We start from the raw sequence: 13723 nt of genomic DNA, 5'->3' as shown, positions 1-13723 counted from the left end.
TACCAACTCCTCCAACTTTTGCATTTTCTCTTTATTTCTATCATAACTGTTATTTCAGAAACACATGTGTGATTTTTTAAAAATTCCTGAGCTTAACAAACACCAAAGAACCACAAACATTTCTATAATCAGAGTAGAACCCAAAAAGATTGTATATGAAACTGAATCTCTATTCTATATGTCTTGCCTTGAAAAAAAAAATTCAACCTCTTGATTCCAAAATTGCCTTGCTTGTCTGTGTTTCCTTGTGCATTTTGAAAAATGTTTTAATAACCTCCTTTTTATTTATCTTTTTTTTATTGGCATTACTATTGCTGCCCTCCTCCCTCACTCCTAATTAAAACAGAAACAAAAAACAGAAACAAAAAACCCATAAGCAATAACAAAGTAAAAAAAAATCTAAATGGGGACTATTTTAAAAAATGCGTATCTTTTATACCTCTAGACAATCACTTCTCTGTTGGGAGAGGTGAGTGATATGCTTCATCATCAGGCCTCTAGAGTTGTGGTTGGTCATTGCTTTGGTCAGAGTTCTCAAGTTTTGCAATGTTGTCATTGTTTAAATTTGTCCTGTTTTTGCTCCCTTTAATTTCTTCCAAAGATTCTCTGAAATCATCTTATTTCTCATGGAAAAATAATATTCCTTTATATTTATACCACAATTTGTTTAGCTTTTTTTCTCAATTTATAGATGTTCCCATCCCCCTAGTCTCCAGCTCAGTTTTTTAAACTTTTGATTCATTCTTTGGAATCAGGAAGTTTATAAACATTCCTTCTCTAATATTATTTTCCTTTTTACCTGCCCCTTCCCCTGCCCTATCCCCAGCTATGTACCTATTGAGTTTGATGTATTTCTACCCCAAACCTGTGTACACGACCCTCTTTTATCTGTTTCATGTAAGAGAGAACTTGATCATCTGTTGTTCACTCTTCCCTATCCCTTCCTCCATATTTCTATACTCTTCACATACCCAAATTATAAGAAATAGCAAATCCTACCCCCTTTCTTCCTCCTTTTTTCACTAATGTATTCCTATTACTTTTCCTTTAACTTAGCATCTGAAAATGATCTGAAGAGAACCAATTCCGATCTTATTTTCCTTAAAGAGACTCTTGTTTCCCCTCATCATAGTATCATTTCTTATTCATATACAGCAGATCCTTACAAGTGAGAGAATAATTTTACTTTGCTAGAATTTTCTGGATTCTCATATTTCAAAGTTCCTATTCAGCTCTGGTCCCTCTGTCAGTATGCTAGAAAATCTTCTATTCCATTAAAAATCCATTTTTCTTCTGTAGAATTATACTCAGCTTTTTCAAGACAAGTTATTCTTGTTTGTAAGGCTATATAGCTTTTGTCATTTGAAATATTATATTCCAAGATCTCTTGTTTTAGTGAAAACTCCCAGGTTTTGTATGTGACCTTGACTATGGTTCCTTGGTACTTGAACCTTTTCTTCTAGCTTCTTGAAGTCTTTTTTGTTTCTTTGATGTAAAAGGTCTGGATTTTGATTATGATATTCCTGGAAAAATCCATTTTTTAAGGATACATCATAAATCTTATTAATGTGTTACTTTGTTAACATGTATTAAGTACCTACTATGTGCCAAGCTCTGTGGTAAGCATTGAGGATACAAATACAAAAAAGATGGTCCCTGCCCTCAGGGAACTTACAATCTATTTGGGGAAGATGGCACCCAAAATGAAAGCTGAACAAGGAATGAGGGGAAAGTAATGGTAGATGGGCATGATAGAGAAATCCAAAGGAGAGCAGCCTGGTGGGAAATAGAGTTGGCCTGTGTCCCCTCACAAATGGAGGTTGCAAGAAGAGCTCTTCACAGTGCTTTCCAGTCAGAGGAGTGGAGGGTACTTTGAAGGATCTTACCAGATGATGTGGTTTTGGGGGGAATGATGGAGAACTCCAGAGAAATACAGTTGGGTAGGAAATGAAGAGGCCAATGCAGACACGTTTGGTATAAATGCTATCTTGTAACTGCCTCTTCCTTTCAGCTTAAGCACCATCCTGGATGGAATCCAACATGAAACTACCACCATCTTGAATTCATAGTAACTGTTACAGGCCATGCATTTCCAGTGTGTGAGCATGCCTTATAGATTGTACTCATATCTATGTAAAACCTGGAGTTTTAAATGGGCCTTGCTGTATCATGATGACAAACGATCTAGTACAAGACTTTTTTTTTCAAAATAAAATGAATTTTGGGGACTTCCCAAGTGATTCATCTTTAGAAGTGTTTGCGTCTCCTCACTATTTTTTAAGTTTAAAAAGTTTTCAGGTACATAAACATGAAAATGACAAGTATGTAGCTTTAATCCCAGGGTTTTAGGGATCAGCATCTCCATGGCACTGTGTTGGGCACAGTTAGCTCAGAGACATGAAAACTATAGCTAAAGTTCAAGGTGCCTCCTATATGTATATATGTTTGTATTTGGGCCTGTGCATTCATATCTATTGGGTTTTCTTTTTTTTTTTTGTTGACTTCTTGGAAAAAAATAATAAAAGCCCAAATTTTGTAAATGGAAGACAATACTGGCTAAAACAAAAACGATTTACTAATTCATTTTTCCTTGAGTTTGCTTTCATGTTTCATAATAGAGAACAATTTAAGAAAGTATCTACAGCTATCATGAGTTCTCAGAGACACTGTCCCCTGAGGGATTCCACTCTTAACATCTTGGTTTTTCTCTATTTTTTTTCTAGGTTCATGGACACTGCATGTGCAGGCATAATACCAAAGGTTTAAACTGTGAATTGTGCATGGATTTCTACCACGATTTACCTTGGCGGCCAGCTGAAGGGCGTAATAGTAATGCTTGCAAAAGTAAGTTCCAAAAAGAGGAAGGGAAAAAAGTTCCAGTTTTTATTTTGATTTTTAATGATGTTTAATATAAACTTTCAAATAACCTAAAAAATCCCCAAAGCCAAATCAAAAGATCCAAGTGGAACTCTAGCATCATAATTTAACCAGGATGGTGACAATATAATCAGAATTTAATTTTAAAAAGTTTTGACTAAGATAATGTCCTCTTTATGTTCCCTCTTGACCCTTGTCTTTTCAAAGCTATATGTATATTTTTCTTTAAACAATATAATTATTATTATGATGATAGCTAACATTTATGTAATACCTACTATGTGCCAGGCACTATATGAAACACTTTGCAATTATTATCTCATTAGATCCTCCCAACAATGCTGTGAGATCTAGGTGCTATTATTATCATCCCTATTCTATAGATGAGGAAACTGAGGCAGAGGTTAAGTCATGCAGCTAAAGAACTCAGGTCTTCTAACTCCAGGCCCATCACTCTATCCACTACACTGCCTAATTGATATATAATGCTTTTCTGACTTTGTTTACTTTTTTATTTCATATACATCTTTCCACCTTCTTGCATCATTTTTATAATGTTATTCTATGATATTTATATACTAATAGAGACAATGTGTACGATGGCTAGAAAACTGGTCCAAAATCAAAGACTTGGATTCAAGTTCTATCTCTGAGGAATAAGGGCTCTCTGACTTTATTTAGCATCCATATGCTTGAGACCAAAGGTATCAAATAAGAATAATCCCTGCTGAATCAGATTGAAATATCATTGGGAAATGTTTAACAAAAATTTTACAAAACCACATACAATATAGATAATGTTACTCTGTGCCTTTCTAAGTCAAAATGCTTCCCATACAGTTTAATAGCCCTATTTCTATTGGACTTTGACCCAGCTGCTTTAGACAGCTCTCCAAGGCTTAAAGCTAAAGAGACAGAGCCAGCTTGTATCAACAGAGGGAGTCTCTTCATCTGAGAGTTCCCTACATCAGTGAAATCAGAGGTCCAATCTATATCCCTTATTGAGAATGCAAGACACCGTGCTAGATGCTAAAGGAGCAATGGAATTCCAGCATCATGACTCCAAAGCCATGCCCCTCAGTGGAAGAGGCAACCTAAAACCCACATGTTCTCTTTGGGTAATTCTGCAAGGTGACTTTCTACTTTCTTTCCCACTCAGTGAAGAAAATTGAGCTTAATGTATACTATGCGAGAGAGTCAATGGGGTGTAGTAGATGGAGATATGGTTGGAGTAAGGAAAACCTGAATCCAAGAGGCTCCTCTAATGCATACTGGCTCACTGAACCTCTTGGTGCCCCAAACAAAGACTGTAAGATGCAGAACTCCCAATCCACCCTGTTTTTTAACCCTTACCTTCCATCTTAGAATCAATATTGTGCATTGGTTCCAAAGCAGAAGAGAGGTAAAGACTCGGAAATGGGGGTTAAGAGATTGACCAGAGTCATATAGTTAGAAAGTGTCTGAGGCCAGATGTGAACCTAGGACCTCCAGTTTCTAAGCCCAACTCTCAATCCACTGAGCCACCTAACTGCCTTTATTCCCAATCCATTCTTGCCAATCCCTGTTGGCCAAGAAGGTGTCCTTTCCAGAGAACTCCTTTCACCAATCAAGCCACAGGTCCTGAACAAAACAAAGCAAAAAGATGTATTATATACTTTTTAAGCTTCCCAAAATAGTTTGATTCTTATTGTGTTTGAAAGAGCAACATAACTATCGAGAAACTCAGTTTGACCATTAATATGTTTTTAAAAAACTCTTGGGGGGGTACTTATATCTACTCCAATATTTCAAACATAGCCCTTCTTCATTGACAGGTAGGAAAAAGCATCTCTTCAAATCTTATTTTGAACATGTTCCTTTGGAAGCTAAACCTTCTTATTGGTCTTGTTATGTAGAGTGTAACTGCAATGAGCACTCTGGCTCGTGTCACTTCGATATGGCTGTTTACTTGGCAACTGGAAACATCAGTGGAGGAGTGTGTGATGATTGCCAACATAACACAATGGGAAGGAACTGCGAACAATGCAAGCCTTTTTACTATCAACATCCAGAGAGAGATATCCGAGACCCTAACATCTGTGCAGGTAAGTAGGAGACCATCAGTCCTCTGGGTTTATCTTTCAGGTGTTCTTTCATTTTGGATAATCTGGGCGTCAGCAGTGGATTTAACCTGAGGAAGAAGCATGTTTCTTTGAGGGCCTTGGACTGAGATACAAATATTGCTTTCCTCTCTTATTTCCAATGTTTCGAACCCCAGGAGGTGAAATTCAGACTTTAGGGAAGCCCTATTTTTAGTCCATTCTTGGAAGATTTGAGGAGACAGTAGGATAGTATGTGTTTGTATACACACATGCACAATGGTTTTTTTTTTTAGTTTTATCTTTATTTTATTTTTTAAATAACAAATTTACACATAAGTTTTCCAAAGTTATATGATTTATGTTATATCCCTCTGTTCTTCCCTCCCCACTCATAGTTGACAAGTAATTGTACTGGGTTATACATGTATTATCACATAAAACATATTTCCATAGTATTCATTTTTATAAGTAATCTTATAAAATCAAAATCATGTATTTTATCTATATTTCTATTCTAACAGTTCTTTCCCTAGAGGCAGATAGCATTCTTTTTCTCAAATTCCTCAGAATTGTCCTGGATCATTGTTTTGCAGTTTGTAACAAAGTCTATCACATTTGATCATTCCACAATATTGCTGTTACTATGTACAATGTTTTCCTGGTTCTGCTTATTTCACTCTGCATCAGAACACATAGTTCTTTCCAGTTCTTTCTGAAATCATCCTGTTCATCCTTATAACACAATGATATTCCATTCCTATCATATACCACAATTTGTTCAGTCAAGGACATCCCTTTAGTTTCCTATTCTTTGCCACCACAAAAAGCACAGCTATAAATATTTTTGTACAAACAGGTCTTTTCCCATTTTCACAGTCTTTCCTATAATTAACACCATGTTATCAATGTTTTCGGGGTTTTTTTTAGCATGTACCTGTGATCCGGCTGGTTCTAAGAATGGTGGGATATGCGATGGCTACACTGACTTCTCCACCGGTCTCATTGCTGGGCAGTGTCGGTGTAAATTATACACAGAAGGAGAGAAGTGTGATATTTGCAAAGAAGGGTTCTATGGATTAAGTGCTGATGATCCATTTGGTTGTCAGTGTAAGTACAATATGCAAAGGAAGCAGTTTTGGATCTAGAATCACATTTGCTAAAAACATTCATGTTCTTCCGCAACTAAAGTTGTTTATTGATTTATTTGGTTTATTGCTTTTATTTTGTTTTATAAAGCCTGTGCTTGCAATCCCTTGGGAACTATCCCTGGAGGGAATCCTTGTGACTCAGAGACTGGATATTGCTACTGTAAACGTCTTGTGACAGGACAACATTGTGACCAATGTCTGGTAGGTTTCTGCTTTTGGGGGGGAAATAGAGCAAATTGTGGAGTTTGAATTTTGATTTGGGACATTTTTTCCACTAAGGAATATACTGGTATTAAGTGGGATACACATAGGATTATAAAATTTAGAGCCAAAAGGGACTTTACAAATTGTGTTTATTCACCTAATCTCACAAAAGAGGAAATTGAGGCACAGGTTTAATGAATTGGCTAAAGCATTCATAGAAATAACAATAATAGCTAGCATTTTATATAGCATCTTAAGGTTTGTAAAGCACTTCACAAACATCTCATTTAATCCTCGCAAAAACAATGCTATTATTATCCCTACTTTATAGATGAGGAAATTGAGGCAGATGGAGATTAAGTGATTTGTGCCCAATGGTCACACAGCTAGTAAGTTTCTGAAGTCAGATTTAAACCCAGGTCTTATTGATGCCATTGCTTCTATATTTTGGTAAATGCAATTATTACACCAGGAAGGAGGGGCAGAGGGGGAAAGGACATACAGTATAGTGATGATAGAATTAGCCTGGGAAACAGAAAACTTAAAACTTAGTTTCTTGACTCAGCTCTCCCCTCAGTATGTGACTTAAAGCACTTAACTTCTCTCAGACTCAATTATTAACTCCTCTGCTGATTAAGGGGTTAGAATAGAAGACCTCTAAAGTCCCTTTAATCTTTATAATTCTATTTTATCCACAGGCCACTGGGGTAAAACCTTTTCCTAGAATCTGAAGGACACTAAGAAACTATTAATGAATCCATTTGCTCTATTCACTAGGCAGGGAGGTTATTTTTTCTCTCTAGACTCAAAGCTGCCCCTTTTCATTCTGAGTTTTGTTGAGTGATGACCTGCCTCTAAGAAGTGGGACAACTCTTCTTTGTTTTTAAGCATGTCTCTTAAGAACTAAAAAGAAAATTTAGCTCGACCTTGGAGACAATTGCTCTGTCCTTGGGATAATACTCAGGGTCACAAGCAGCCCTCTTCTTAACCTGAAGATTAGGAAAACAAAGTAGCTACCTGCTGTTGAGTTAGGAAGGACAATTCTCTTGTAGCCTGAATTCATGCTCCAGGTTAACCAAAGGAATGACCCATACCAATCCTTCCTCCACTTACTATATGTCAGCCTATCATCTGACTCATGCAGAAATTAAACGAGAGGTCAATGAACATTAAAAAACTTAATCAGTCCATCAAATTCTTTCCAGCTTTTCTTTCTCCCTAATAGGAAAATGGTACAAATGACTGGAATTCACATCTTAATTGCTTCTTTAGATTAATTATTAGTTAATATTGGCCAGATAAACAACTCAATAGAATCACCCAATTATGCATAATCTGCATGACCTCCTGGAATTCATAGGGGATTTCCCCCCTTAGTTGTAAAAATAAGCCATTGGGTTGTTTTTTTTTTTTAGCTTCCCACTTTAACAGTGAAAATGAACTGATTGGATAGCTAAAGCTGATGTGATATCATCACTTGTCTCTTGTTGAATTATTTGTGTGTGATTACTTTATACTGTGCAAAACTTTTTTTCTATAGCAAGAACACTGGGGTTTAAGCAACGATCTGGATGGATGTAGACCTTGTGACTGTGATGTAGGGGGATCATTAAACAATAAGTAAGTAAATTTCATTATATTCTTATAACCATTTACCTATGGAGAATTATTGTTATCTATCTACTTTGTGGATTTTAAACATTTGAATCTACTAACCAACTGTTAACTCCCATTTAAAGTTAACCAGGTAACTTTTTTGGAAATCTGAAATGTCCAGTTTTCTATAATCCCATTCTTTCTAAGAATTAGGACTAGAACCATAATTTGTTCAAGGTGAACAAGGCTTCATTCCAGGGTATTGATATGGAACCAAAAAGGAGCCTGGAGAAAGACATGCTTCTGTACTTCATCCCTACTCTTGTGATCCTTACAGAATTGCAGAATTTTAGGGTTGGAAGGGGCCTCAGTAGCCAGATAATCTAACCTCTACCTGGAAAATGAACACCCCAAATTGCATCCATTCAATTAGCCTTTGCTTAAGTCCTCAGTGAGGGAAGATCCCACTAACCCACCTCCCAAGGCAACTTATTCCATTTTCTGTAACCAAAGTTTTAAGAAGGTTTTTTCCCCCTATACATCAAGCCTAAATTTGCTTTCTATGTTAAGTTCTGTCTTCTGAGGCCAAACAAAACAAAACAAAATTTAATCTCTCTTCCATGTAACAGGCTTTGAAATCCTTGAAAACAGCTCTCACTCCCTTCTATGCACTCTTACTGTCCCTGGGCTTTTCCAGGTCTTTTTTAAGATAAATATCCCCCATTCTTTTTTAACCTATCTCCATATAGTGTAGGCCCTTGCCACTCTCCACCTCTAGAAGCCTAGCGAATAATGGAAGCTATCCTCTGTCAGCACAGCTGAACCCACAGTGGAACTGCCATCTTTATGGCCACAGGAGTCCATTCCTTATTGTTGTCCAGTCATTTCAGTCATGTCTGATTATTCATGGCCCCATCTGGGATTTTCTTGGCAAAGATACTGCAGTGGTTTGCCATTTTCTTCTCTAGCTTATTTGACATATGGGGAAACTGAGGCCAATAGGGTTAAGTGACTTGCCTAAGGTCACTCACCTAGTAAATGTCTGGGGTCAGATGACTCTTCCTGACTTCAGTCTCAGCACCCTATCCACAGCTCCCATGCCTCCTTTGTGCTATATCTGACCACTCCTTCAACTGAACTTGCCCCAAATATGACTAGTTTCAGGTCTGGATATGAAACCTAATCTTAAAAGTTTTTCCCCTGACTGTCCTTTGATGACCACAGTCTCACTGATGAAAATTATATCTGAAATAAATGGGGATACTGTGAATTCATTGGAACCCTGAATTTTGATAGATTGGACGTGAAACATATTTTAAATTATCAAGTTTAAATTATCTAAGGGGTATAGTTGATGAAATTGTTAGCTTTGTAGGAGTAGTATTAACTATTTCTGGGTCAATCATGAACAGAGATTTTATTAAGTACATACTATGTGTCAGGCACTGGAATGGGTTTCAGAATATAAAGACAAAAAAGGAAGTAGTTCCTTTCCTTAAGGAGTTTACATATTACTTGGGTGGGGGAATGTATATGTATATATATATATATATATACATATACACATATATATGAGTATATACAGACTGCATACAAAATAAATATAAGGAAGGTATAAAATCTCCACACACAAAAAGAGAGATTTGATCTTGGAAGAATAGGGAAAGATTTCATGTAGAAAGTGGTGCCTGAACTGAGTCTTAAAAAAAAAAAAACTCAAGAGATTCTAAGAGTAAAAGGGAGTTTCTGTCTAGTCTGTATCTTGCTGGAATTCACAAAAGAAGCATCTGGTAAAGATAGTGTAAGTGACTGATGAGAGAAGAAACAGATGTTAATTCCCTGTTGCTCTAGAATCATCCCCCAGGAGGATTCTCTATTCATTGAGCAGGCTTGACTTATCCACAAAATCTGACTCTTCTTTGCAAGTTTGTTTTTCGGGCCATAGTAGTCTAGTGGGAAGGGAGGAGGTGATGCAGAATGAGCTTGTTCTATTTGGCTTCTTAATTGGGTCTTACTCTATTATAGATTGTGAAGTATTTTTGAGTACAAGATGTAGTGTCTGTAAGTCCAGTGTGAATTTCTGTTCTTAGAAAACCTCTGAGGGAGAAAAAGAATGGCATAATTATGTCCAAACCAAAAAGGGAGACCACAAACTTCTTGGAACACTGAAAGGAATGAGTGTAAATTTTAGAACTAGAAATGGTCTTAGAGATCATCTTGTCCAGCTTTCTTATTTTATAGATTTGGAAACTGAAACCCAGAATGTTGAATGCCTTTTCAAGGTCATATAAGGTAGTAAACTATCAAGCTAGGATTCACACATAGATAGTTTCTGACTCTGGACAGCGAGGTGGTATAGAGTGCCCTGTCTGGAGTTAGGAAGATTCATCCTCCTAAGTTCAAATCTTACCTCAAACACTTACTAGTTGTGTGACCCTTAACCCTATTTGCCTCAGTTTCCTCATTTTTAAAATGAGCTTTAGAAGGAAATTGCAAATTACTTCAGTATTTTTGCCAAGAAAACCCTAACTGGGGTCATGAAGAGTCAGACACAACTGAAACAACTGAACAACAAAACAACAGCCTCTGACTCCAAAGCCAGCACTCTTCCCACTACTCTCCACATTGGATGCTTTCTCTGGCTTCTTTCCTTTGAGACTCCCAGAACACATGTTCATTAATTTAGAAATTGATTGCCCAATATGAAATGACTGTCTTATATAAAAATCTTCAATCTTAAGTTAAGGCAAATCTTTTGGAGTCTTTTCATAACCACAAAAATGGATCATATATTATCTCACATGGTTGTTTTTCTTTTTTTCCTCAGTCTCTCCTCTCTTCCCTTCTTTCTTTTTTTTCCTCCCCTTTCTCCAGTCTTCTATCCTAAGCCCCTTCCCTCTCATCCCCTTTTAATACCTCAATTCTCTCTCCCTCCCCTATTCTAGTCTCTTCAATAAAGAGGAACACTTGGTTAACACTGGAATTTGTTAACTAAGAAAGATTGTGAAAGAAGTCTTCTTGTAAAGATCCTTTAAAGCAAGGAAGATTTTTAACTCTAATATGATTAAAATGAAATCCTACCTTTTATGCAAGATAGAAGCCAAATTGAGTCCTTTAAGATCTTTTCCAATTCTGTGATTCTACAATACTGACTTCTGGAAGGAAGATTCTTTTCTCATCCTAAGGAGCTGGATGTACCAATTTAGAGAGATTCTTCCAAAGCACTTAAATTATACTGTTTAATTTACAGAATATCCCTATGATATCAGACTTTTATCCAGACTCTTTGAGAGAAAAGTGATATTGAGAAAAGGAAACCCTCAGGATGACACTTTGTACATCCCACATATAAAATGCAAGCTCTTTTAAATAGAATCCTGGTCTGCCATTTGGTGTTCTGATTAGGAAAAAAAATTTACAATGTTCTAATATATTGATCCCATTGTATTTTTAAAAATTAGATTATAGTGAAAGCTCACTAGTTGTGAAGACTAGTCTCAGTTATGGAATATTTTTAAAGAAGTGCAATTTAAAAAACATTTGATCAGGGAGCAGCTAGGTGGCTCAATGGATTGAGAGGCAGGTCCAGACATGGGAGGTCCTGGGTTCAAATCTGACCTCAGACACTTGGACTCTGGACAAATCACAACCTCCATTGCCTAGCCTTTACCAGTATTCTGCCTTGGAACCAATATACAGTATTGATTCCAAGATGGAAGGTAAGGGTTTAAAAAAACAAACAAAACATTTGATCAATACTATACCTGAGGTTACTCACAAAATTTTTTCTAGTACTTTAATAAGTAAGAATTATTGGAAAGAAGTCTATTGATTGTTAGCATATGAATAATGTTTCTAAAAATGCCTGGCAACTATTTAAATAGTATAAATAACTGTAATTTGTAAATAGTAATAAATAACTGTATTTTGAAACTAAAGGCAAGCATTAACCAATATTGTAATCAGTTAATATTTATTGAATGCTCACTTGTCTTTTGATAATGCTACACATTGTGGAGCATAAGGAAGAGGCATGATCTCTTTCTCCAAGGAGTTTTCAGCCTAATTGTGGTAAATGAGTCAAAATACAAAAATACAAGGTGATAGAAAACAGTAGATCACCAAGCTGTGTGGTACTAACTCCAAGTCTGAAAAGGGAGAGATTTGTGTTAAGAGGAGTTGGAAGAGGATTTGTGGGATAAAGTAGAGATTGATCTAGGCTTTTAAGAACAAGCAAGCTTTGCATAAAGTAAAAGAGGAGGATTGATGTTGCATGTATATGTATGGGGAGAACAAAAAGATATACTATTTGGGAGATAATAATGAGTATGATGAGCAGTGGGACCTAAAATGGAATCAAGTTAAATAAGACCTTCAAGTTGTCCAAAAAGCTTGGATTAGGTGCAATAGAAAATAGGGAAATAATGAAGATTCTTAAGCAAAATCCTAGCTTAATGAAGGTTATGTTTTGGGCAATTATTCTGGCAATTAACTACAGGAAGAATTTGAAAAAATGATAAGATGGGATGGAATGCAACTGGATATATGATTTCATGGGTCTAAGATATTCTCAATTAAGAAGCTCTCAACCAAAACAGAGCAGGACCTTCTCTGTAACTGATAGTCTTAGAAATCTTCCTGACTCACTAAAAGATAAAGAGGCTTGCTCAGAATCATACAGCCAAGATGTGTCAAAGACAGGACTTGAACCCATGTCTTCTGACTCCAACACTGGCTCTTTCTTCATTCTACCAATCTGCCTTTCTAATAATAATAGCTCACATTATTATGGTATTTAGAGTTTGTAGAAAAATTTTCCTTAAGAGAACCCTATTTAGTAAGTAGCATGATTGTTATTATTCCCATTTTGCTGGTGATGAAGTTGAGGCTTCCAGAGGTGCCTCTACAGTCATAGAACTAGTAATTGTGAGAGTCAAGACTCAAACATCTGACTCAAAGTCTAGGAGGCTTTGCAGTCAGGAAGCTGCTGGAATAATCTAGGCATAAAGTAAAACAATTATGGTAATGGCAATAGAACGGAAAAAATGAACCCAAAAGAAATTTAGAAGGGACAAATGATAAAACTTTGTGATTGAGAGGTAGAGGTGGTTAGATGCTGCATTGGATACAGTGCTAAATTTGGAATTGAGAACGTTCACTCAAGTTCAGATTCTTCCTGGTGATGTAACCTCTCTGAGACTCAGCTTCCTTATCTTTATATGAGGAAGTTTGACTGACCCTTCCAGCTTTAAATCTTATTGCTATGGGGGCAGCTGGGTGGCTCAGTGGATTGAGAGCCAGGCCTAGATTCAGGAGGTCCTAGGTTCAAATCTGGCCTCAGACACTTCCCAGCTGTGTGATCCTGGGCAAGTCACTTGACCCCCACTGCCTAGCCCTTACCACTCTTCTGCCTTGGAGCCAATACACAGTGTTGATTCCAAGACGGAAGGTAAGGGTTGTTTTTTTTTTAATTTTAAAAATAAAATAAATCCTATTGCTATAGTATTATCATATCACTATTGAGAAATGGAAGCCCATTTGGAATAGGTAGAAATAAATTCTGTGTTGAGGTGACAGTAGGAAATCCAAGTGAAGATACTGGAAATACGGAATTATAGTTTACTTAAAGAGAGCATGGCAAGAGATGTCAATCCAAGAGATATCTATATAGAGATGTAGCTAAAGTCATGACACTGAGCCCGAGTTCATTCAAAAGTGCATTAATTGGCTTGAAAGTATTCTCAAAACGGGTTATTTAAAACTGTTGATCCTTAGGAAATGGGTGACTACTATGGCATAGTCAGTTGATTTATCCAG

General features: G+C 36.6%; 1 protein-coding gene across 2 annotated transcripts in view; it reads left to right on the top strand.

The window, feature by feature from the left end:
• LAMB1 (laminin subunit beta 1) overlaps nucleotides 1-13723 on the top strand; it is a 92742-nt gene that overhangs the window by 18133 nt on the left and 60886 nt on the right. For both annotated transcript variants that reach the window (XM_001363804.5, XM_007504122.3), the window contains exons 9-13: nucleotides 2724-2844; nucleotides 4773-4961; nucleotides 5886-6065; nucleotides 6195-6307; nucleotides 7851-7930. In XM_001363804.5, coding sequence (XP_001363841.2) covers nucleotides 2724-2844; nucleotides 4773-4961; nucleotides 5886-6065; nucleotides 6195-6307; nucleotides 7851-7930 — 683 coding nt within the window. The remainder of the gene's footprint in view (nucleotides 1-2723; nucleotides 2845-4772; nucleotides 4962-5885; nucleotides 6066-6194; nucleotides 6308-7850; nucleotides 7931-13723) is intronic.

Source organism: Monodelphis domestica, chromosome 5, assembly GCF_027887165.1.
Source record: "Monodelphis domestica isolate mMonDom1 chromosome 5, mMonDom1.pri, whole genome shotgun sequence".
NCBI lineage: Eukaryota > Metazoa > Chordata > Mammalia > Didelphimorphia > Didelphidae > Monodelphis > Monodelphis domestica.
Note: the sequence above shows the minus strand (reverse complement) of the source record. Positions and strands in the feature narration are given on the sequence as shown.